At 34.1% G+C, this 9,266-nt stretch overlaps 1 protein-coding gene across 2 annotated transcripts in view; it reads right to left on the bottom strand.

Moving 5' to 3' along the window:
- Positions 1 to 555: 555 nt before the first annotated feature.
- The window catches only part of CNTN4 (contactin 4), a 3,809,844-nt gene continuing 3,801,133 nt past the window's right edge, over positions 556 to 9,266 (bottom strand). For both annotated transcript variants that reach the window (XM_044078010.1, XM_044078011.1), the window contains exon 24: positions 556 to 2,428. In XM_044078010.1, the coding sequence (XP_043933945.1) occupies positions 2,328 to 2,428 (101 nt within the window). In that variant the 3' untranslated portion in view covers positions 556 to 2,327. The remainder of the gene's footprint in view (positions 2,429 to 9,266) is intronic.

Genomic DNA, 9,266 nt, shown 5'->3' with positions numbered 1-9,266 from the left:
TTATTTCTAGCATAATGCTAGCCCTTTGTGCTGAAATGTAGTTCTGTGGCAAAAGGGCAGCCAGCTGACAGAGCAAAATGGGGTTTTGTCTGTCATTTTCTGGTTTATATTCCTAGCTTTTTCTGTAGTAGGTCCTTTTCAGAACATGAGGTTGCAAGGTTTGGAAGCCAAAGGAAAAACAAAAATTACTGTATACCATGCTGCAGCTGAGGTATTGCTTTAATTTTTGGTGACAGTGCCCTATGCCTGAATCATATTTGAGGCTGAAGAAAGAAGAGGGTAGGGTGTTGGTGTGGTAGAACCCAATCACCTGGTTATCTTTTAGAGGGGTTTAAATCTGTCTGTGCATCAATTATAAGAACTGTTAAGAAGGAGAATGAGTTTCACTATCATTTACCTATCAGTGGTTTTAAATAGTGAGGTCAGAGCTTATTTCATGGGATAACTAAGCATGTCTGCAAATGTGCACTTAACTCTACAGTAAGTTTTTAATGTAATTATATATATATATATATATATATATATATATATATATATATATATATATATATATATATATATGTTACAAAGTGAAACAGCAGTAAGAGAATAATATACTAATTCAAGTGTATTTGTGATTTTATGTGTGTGTGTGTGTGTGTGTGTGTGTGTGTGTGTGTGTGTGTGTGTGCATGCGTGCACAGTGTGTATGTGTACACCTGTGTGATGAATGGAGAAGTGGGGGGATTCTTTTTGTATATCAAGGCCCAGATTACCTTGTTGAAATTTCAGTAATGCTCAATTATTTTTCCTTAGTTTTGAGAAGATTCACTGTGACAGAGACTGAGAATCACTGCTCTATACAATAAGCCTATCACTTGGTTAAACACTAACTGTTCTCTGTTTTGTGACTGTGAATACAATTATGCTTATGTCTCAGCAGTTTTTGACAAATTATTCAAATATCCAAGGTTGTCCTTTGTGAAGATGGGGGCAACAGAGTTATTATTTCTATATGAGCTGCATAGTAAAACATTGAGGACTGCAGATTTTTAGTGAACCCTAAAAGACATGTCTGTTATGAAGAGGCATAATATTCACAAAATGTTTAATTTTTTCAAACATAACGCCTATTTATAAAAAAGCTTTATTGATTGTATGCAGTCATCCTGACACATATTCATTTACATTTCAGCTTGTTTGAAATTAACCTGTAAATTTCCCCAGCCCCATAAAACTGCTTTCTGAACCAATAATATTATATACTTCAGAACAGTAAGACTTCATTACTAAATATCCTTGAAAATTAACTGTGGCTGTGCATGGCATTGCTTCAGGTTCCAACTCACTGTCTGACATCATATAAATATGCAGATCTACAAGTCAACTTGTTTATAAATACCTGAATAAACTCTTTATTTAAAAACAAGGAATTAACATAGCTATAAAGAATGCAAGCACCTCTTAAAGAGGCAGAAATGTACATTCATTTCAACATTAGAGCTTATATGGCTTGGTGCGTAAGATAGGTAGCCCATGAAATGTCATTAGGCTTAGTTAAACCTTACTTTAGCCCCAACCATTTGATCAACCCTAAAACAGAATAAAGAAAAAAAATTCTACCATGTTGTTTTTTGTAAAATATTTGGACATGCAGTGTTGCCATACAATGTGTTGCTCAAACATTAAAGTTAGTAATTATGCATGGAGTATCATTAGATTTCTAGAAAAAGAACATTGCAGGGAAAACAAACAATCTTCCATGTTATTCTCAAGGCAAGAACAGTCCAGCCTAATTATATGATTAACAGCTTGCAAACTGTATCAAATAAAATACCAGCCAGTTGATATATTCCATCTAGGAATTTTTGAGATGCTAGGCAAAAGCCTACTTATGTTGCTACCACATGACTTTTGAACTATTAATTACATCAGTTATATTTGTTTTGAGACATAGACTATATGTTGCTGTATAATCTTAGTCACTTAATTGTTATATATGGCATCTCACAGCACAAAACAAAAGCTCCTAACTACAATATGTGATAAATAATTTTTGAGTTCTATAAAACACCAAAACGTCATAAAAATATGCATATAAGGACATATGTAAACTGCTTTGGTAACATCATATTACTGATGCTTTCAGTGCATTGCAGAGTGTCCAAGAAAACGTCTGACAAAGCTAATTCCTGCTTCCAGGAAGTATAATGCCATTCCTAAATAAGCATAAACGATATTTCCCAGTAATAAAAAGTACTTAAACAACAAGGTTACTTAGTACTGAAGATATTAAAAAGAACTAGCTATATGTAGTTTATACAGTACAGTCCTTTGATATCGTTTTGTCATAAACTTGATCTTGCTGTGAGAGAAATCATTATTGTGCTAATAGCTGAGAATGTGCAGGCATTAGAAGCAGAAGCCCCTGATCCTCTTGCATCAGCACCTGTAAGAAAAGATAGGTGACATATTAAGTGAGCTTTTAATGAAGGCAGATAAATAGTCTTTGGTTTGTATTGCTTTAAAATGATGTTAGTTGCTTTTTGTCTGATATCTAAATATATTGTTCCCACTTTCTTTTCATAAACAGTTCAAAACACATTCTGTGATTCTGACTAGCTTAGGGTTTTCTGTGGGGCATAATGCCAGAAAACAAACATATAGGTAATATGAATTCACAAGTCTTATTTAAAAGACCAACCACAAAAGTCTTGCGGCTGCAGCTCAGCATGTACTTACATTATACAGTAAATCAAATAGAATACAATTCATACATCTATTAACCAGTGGAAGTACAATATTAAGTCATAAAAAAAGGTACTGAAATTACCGATGTGTCACAAAAGGAAACCTGCTGGTAAATATTTGTGGTCACTTTGCATTAGCTACTTTAGAGAAAGGTAACACCTTACTTGACAAAACATGATGATATGATACAAGTTTGAATTCCTTATTTGTAAAGTATTAAGCATTATGCATATTATCTACCTAAATCAGTTGCATCTCATATATATATATATATATATATATATATATATATATATATATATATATATTTTAAATGTAGCAAATGTTTAGTGTTTCTCTTCTTTATTAATACATCTTGGTTATGTGATCATTTTTGCACACACATTAACATTAGGAATTATTACTTGACCTTTATTGTGTAGAAATGCATCAATATTACCTCTAAATAATGTTATCTGTATTTTTTGGGGTTGGACTGTCTTGTTTGGCTGTTTATTTTTTTCTATAGGTTGGTTATGAACATTGTTTTAAGTATCAATGTATGTTAACTTCTATTATTCAGATTTGCTATTTTAATTGTACATGCATGTTATCAGTTTGGAAAATTTTATTAGATAGAAATTTCTGGATAGTTATTTTTTTCTTTTTTTCATTTTTTTCTTCTGTGCAGACTTGTAGCCTCAGAAATGGATGGAATGGATTTAGCTTAGTGATTTTTTTATTAAATTCATTACATTTTAGCTATGTGCACTAATGCTTACCTAAAATCGATACACTGATGATATGAAAGTGAAATAATATTTATTATGTGCATATGTGAGTGGCACAATGGTCATCTGAAATCTCATGTAGCAGTATTGTTGATTAAAATTAACTAGAATACAAAATACATTTTTGGAGTTATTGAAATAAATACATGCATCATAATTATGTTTCATATCAAGGCATAGCTAGTCCAAAAACAATAGCATAGTGGCTGCAAAGGTAACATGAGTCATTCAGGCTATTACTGTACCATTAGGTATAGTACAGTCACAGATGTGGCTGTTTAGATAACCACAGCTGTGTTGCTTATATGATATTTAATTGGTATGCATTGCATCGTTAGGTTTGTTTACATCACATTGGCAATAGAGGATGAACTTCAAGTATTTTACCAATTGCTTACAGTGACTGATTGAACTGAAAAATAACAAATAGGCACAATGCACGGCATGTGTAGTCTAGAGATAGATTCAGTGGACAATGTATATTTTACTTCCAGTGATAACAGCACATAAATGCAAAAGTGTAAGTCACTGGGATATTCCCTCTAACACCCTTCACACAGAGACACAAAGTTAATCAGGTACCTGCTGTCCTGCTGTTTGTCTACCTCCAGTTAAGTGACACTCAGAACACTGTAATGGAAAGATGGCAAGAAAGCATTAACTGAAGTCTGGCTCAGAGAAGAAGGACAGGATGACTAATGTTTTTTTTTTTTTTACTGTCTCCCTTTTCTACATGTTTGTATCAACTTGCAGTCAGAGGTATAGATAGCATGGTTGATGCCCTAAGAAATGCCATCCCCCATTTATTTCTCTCTCTCACGCCATATGAAGTAACGAACAAAAAAGTCCCCTGAACGTCTCATTGTGAGGACTAAAAGAAAAAGGCTTTAGCTAACAAAGAGCCATAGCAGACCTTACATATATTTCCAGAATATACAGAATGATTTTTTGCTCCACCCATGCTAAACTGTGGCAATCAGCAATGATGCTTCCTTGATAGAGTTTTGCAGACTCTGAAAACATATCTTCTTAACACTGGGCTAAAAGCTATTATATATTAGCATAGTAGCTCTTTGTTAAATGATGTCACACATCACTGCTAAATTGTAACAAACAGCTATACAGATCTTAACATATAAACCAGCATTGCCTGACTGTTATGTAAGTGGCCACACTTAAATCACTGCCATTACTGTTTGCAGGGACTGATTGGAACCCCACCTAAAGAACTGATCATGCCCCCAATCAGTCTGAAGCTGACCCCTTGAACCTACTCTTAGCTTGGGATTACCACGTCTATAGTTCAAGGGTATGCAAGCTTACCTCCATGGGAGGAGTGTATTTGTTTTTGTCCATTCATGCAAAAATGTTTTGTTTGTTTGTTTGTTTTACAATCCTGAGAGTATTGCTGGTATAAGCTTTGCTCCCCCCACACCCCACCCCAGGGTTTTGGCCATTTTAGATTAATGTAACTATGACTTGATTAAACAGGATGCAATCATTCGTAAATCTGAGTTAATGAGCTACTCAGAATCTTCCATCGTAACATGATTAATTTCATTTGGTTCTAAATATGTTCTGATCTTTTTACTCTACCATTTTGTGCACTAGTCTGAAAAAGGATGTGAATTATATCTAAAGGAACTAGTGGAAAGTAATCTGGCTACACTTTGAATGTAACACTATTATTTCTTGAAGTCTTATCAAAATATTACTGTTGAATGGGTTAGCACACTTTTTGAAAGCATGGGTTAATATACTTCATAGCAATTTTCATAAAAATGTGACAATGTATTTTGTTTAATGTGGGTGTTTGGGAGAACAAAACTTGAAAAGGAAATTCATACAAAAGAGAATATTATCCTTCACAGGTAAACACCTTGGTATGAAAGAAAATGGAAAACTAGAAATTTATCAGAGAATGCAATCATGGATCACAGAATGCAATTTTTTAATATGAATCTTCTAAAAAGCTCTTGAAAGAAGGAATCCAGCTCACAAACAAGGGCAAAAACCTTATCTATGGTTCTTACAAAGGAAAATCACATACAATTTGTCTGGGTTTTATTAATTTACACAGTAACTGAGGAAACTGCAAGTTCAGTCAAGGAAAATACTTGAAGCAGTAGGCAGGTTTTCTAACAGAGATTCTTGCTGGCATTAAAGAGATTTAAATCTCATTTAGGAGTGCTGTAATTGAATATCTGTGCTGCAGCATTGTAGTCTGAAGGTCATTTTGTGTACTGCGGAACTGCTTCATTCACAAGCACCTTGATGGGCTAAAAACAAATCCCTCTGCTTGAAAAGAAATTAAAAAACATAGAATACTGAACGGTCAGAATTGTGTGTGTGTGTGTGTGTGTGTGTGTGCGTGTGAGATGTATATATGTCTATTTCTATATGTGTGTATATATGTGTATGTATGTATATATATATATATATATATATATATATATATATATATATATATATTTATATATATATATATATATATATATATATATATATATATATATATATATATATATAGATACACATACACACACACACATAACATGTTTTCATTAGCCAAGTCTGAACCATGCCACACCTCAAAAAATGCACAGTACTGATGACCAAATAGCTGAATGCTGAATCTGAGTATACCTGAAATACAGAACCAAAAATATACTTTCAAGAATGCAGTCTGTAAAAGAGTGAACATTCAAGGAAGAAGTCTCTCTCACACCCCTGTAACTGAATTATTCATACTCGGTGGTTATACAATCTCAGATGTTATAGTAATACTTGTCAAAAACTGAGTACTGCATTATCTTTGAGGTCAAGCAAATTTTAACTATGCACAATTAAGCAACAGGGTGTAAAGATGAAGTGGGGCTTTATACCTTCCATAGACATGGACTTTGAGGTTTGCAATCATAACTATGACAAAACTTGATCAGATTTATTTATCACACTTTATGATGTTTTAGTCCAATTCTGTTCCACTCAAATTACTATGCCATAGGTATTTTCCATTTCAGAGTTTGATGATGTAGTTGTCTTGAGTAGTACCAAACTAACTTTACCTATGCATATCTCAATCTGTCTTGTCTGTCTCATCCTTTTTCTCTGTGTGTGTGTGTGTGTGTGTGTGTGTGTGTGTGTGTGTGTGTGTGTGTGCGTATATATATATATATATATATATATATATATATATATATATAAATATATTTATATGGGTCTACTTTACATGATTGATGGCTCAAATGTTCGACTTTCATATGGCCAAGACCATATGATCAAACATTTGAAACATTGACCATGTAAACTAAACACCATAACACACAAAAAACCCCCCACTAACTCTGTTCAGCAGGGGGGCAAGCCCCCCTGAAACCCCCCCACCCTCCGCTAATTAAATATACCAACTCTGAGATCACACTACATTGCAGTAATCTTCCCGTCCTGCAGTGTATGGAGATCTCCATTCAGATTGGTCGAGCTTTTAAAAGTTCGATCATGTGGTCTCGGTCATATGAAAGTTGAACTTTTAAAAGTTCGACCATCTGAAGGGAACTTGTGTGTGTGTGTGTGTGTGTGTGTGTGTGTGTGTGTGTGTGTGTGTGTGTGTGTGTGTGTGTGTGTGTATGTATATATATATAAATATATATATATATATATATATATATATATATATATATATATATATATGATCATTACATGATTCTGTGTGCTCCCTGCTGAAAACCTGTGCTTATAGCATGATTGCCAGTGTTTAATGTTTCCATTCTCAGAATTGCAAACTAACAAAAAACAGAACATTTATTTGACATACATTTCTTTAACTTATGAAATACTTAAATATTTTAACATTTTCAAATGTTTAATATTGTAATTTAGCTTAAAAGTGCATATTCAGGTGTTAAAAATTATTTTGTAGTATCTTAGTAGAGCAGATAGCAAAGAGGTGCACATTCAACAGTGGTTAGGAGGGTGGCCTAATGGTTAAAGTGGTTGCCTTACAAACACAAGGTGCAGGATTTAAGCCTAGCAAGGGATAATTAGCTAGGCTTAAAATTGCCTGCAGGAGCAAAGGTGGACAAACAACAATAAAAACACTTCTCCCTCTCTTACAATCAGTCATTGTGCAGCCTAGCAGTCCTGGTCTAGCAGCATGTTGTCAACAGGAAACTTAAAAACTTCCTGTTTCAACATTCCTAGATTTGCTTCTCTTGTATGTCGCAATGCATTGTTTTCCCTTTGTCAGTTATATGTGTAGAGACTGATATCTCCTGTATGGTTGCTGCCATTTGTATTGGCTGACTGCATGTTCATGCAGAGTTCTATTTAGTAGCATTTTCCATTTTACTTTTATTTATTTATTTATGTTGTGAGTTTAAGTATTTTGGACTGTAGCTTATTATATGAATAACATCCTAGAGGGGGCGTGAGTTGTGTCAAGACAATTTCATTTAGTCATGTTTCATATCTATTGTGAAAGCTGTGTAATCAAACACTCAGGCTAGTCAAGAATAAATCTAGGCCATGGCTCCTATTTCTCCAGGGCATTATTAGTGTTATTTAATTAATATATATTTTCATCTACTTTTTCAGCTAGTTATTTTATTGTTCAGTACATGCAGATGTATGCTGTTGTATGAAGACACACCATTAATTTTTGGTTTTAATTCATCCAATCCTTGTTTGGTAAGGATAAAGGAGTGAGGACCCAGCTTAGGGTTAGGTAATGGGTGGATGTTGTAGGGTTCCTGTTTGGGCTCTGGTAGGGCTATACAGTTTTAAAGGGTCAGGTGTTGGGAGGGCTAGGCAGTTATAGGTGACCAGGCTAGTGGGAGTTACAGAACTTGCTTTTTCAAGCAATTGACAGTGAGGATTGCTAACTAGAAAGACTGTTTTACTTTTGGCTCTGACTTCTGCTAGATAGGTATCTGAATTCTAGGCCCAGAGTGAGTCTTAGAACTAACTCTTCTTTTCTGTCAAAAATTGTCTCTGAATTTACTTTACTCTATTTTTGTTTTACTTGGATTGCTTGTCTGTGTACTTAATAAAGGATTTTTGACTGGAAACAGACTGCCTGCCTTGCTTGGATTACTTTTGAATACTTAGTAATTCTGTAGAATATTTCAAATTATATATTTTTTATTATTCTTTTTGACTTAAGACGAGTTTACGTTCGCTACTTCTACTACTATTGTCTGATGGTGATTAACTAGAGATATATGGACTGAAAATCTTCCACACAGAGAAGTTTCTTACACTGTTTTGTTTTTGGACCCACTACACTCGTTTAGTGGGTTGTTTGAGACTTTGGTGATACCACAGAGATTAGTTGTTTTTTTTTAAGTTAAACAATGTGATACACTGGCATCCTTGAAACCGAACCTGTATGATTGGATTTGTAAGCATAAATTTACTCCCAGTCTGACCAGTTTTTCCATTCTTGAGAAGATAATACAGCATAAGTGAGGTTATTGTCAAGGTGTAAACAGTCTTGTGACTCTGTTTCCTTTTATTTCCTATGACCTTTTCACCTGTAACACCCTTCACACTAGGTGATGCGGAATGTTGCAGCCATGTAGCATAAAACAAAAGGAGTGACCGGTCATTTAAAGGGAAAATAGTTAAGTTTTTTCAAAGTGCTGAGTAACTCATATATAATTGAAATATCAGGATGTAAACAGATCCATGAAAAGAGATGACATTGCTTCTTAATATGACTAAATGGCCCTTTATGCCATGTAGCAACAGTGCAAGTTAATGTTC

This window comes from Protopterus annectens, chromosome 7.part0 (genome assembly GCF_019279795.1).
Source record: "Protopterus annectens isolate FY-2018-M chromosome 7.part0, PAN1.0, whole genome shotgun sequence".
In the NCBI taxonomy this organism is placed as follows: Eukaryota; Metazoa; Chordata; order Ceratodontiformes; family Protopteridae; genus Protopterus; species Protopterus annectens.
The sequence above is the reverse complement of the archived record's forward strand: the minus strand, read 5'-3'. Positions and strand labels throughout refer to the sequence as shown.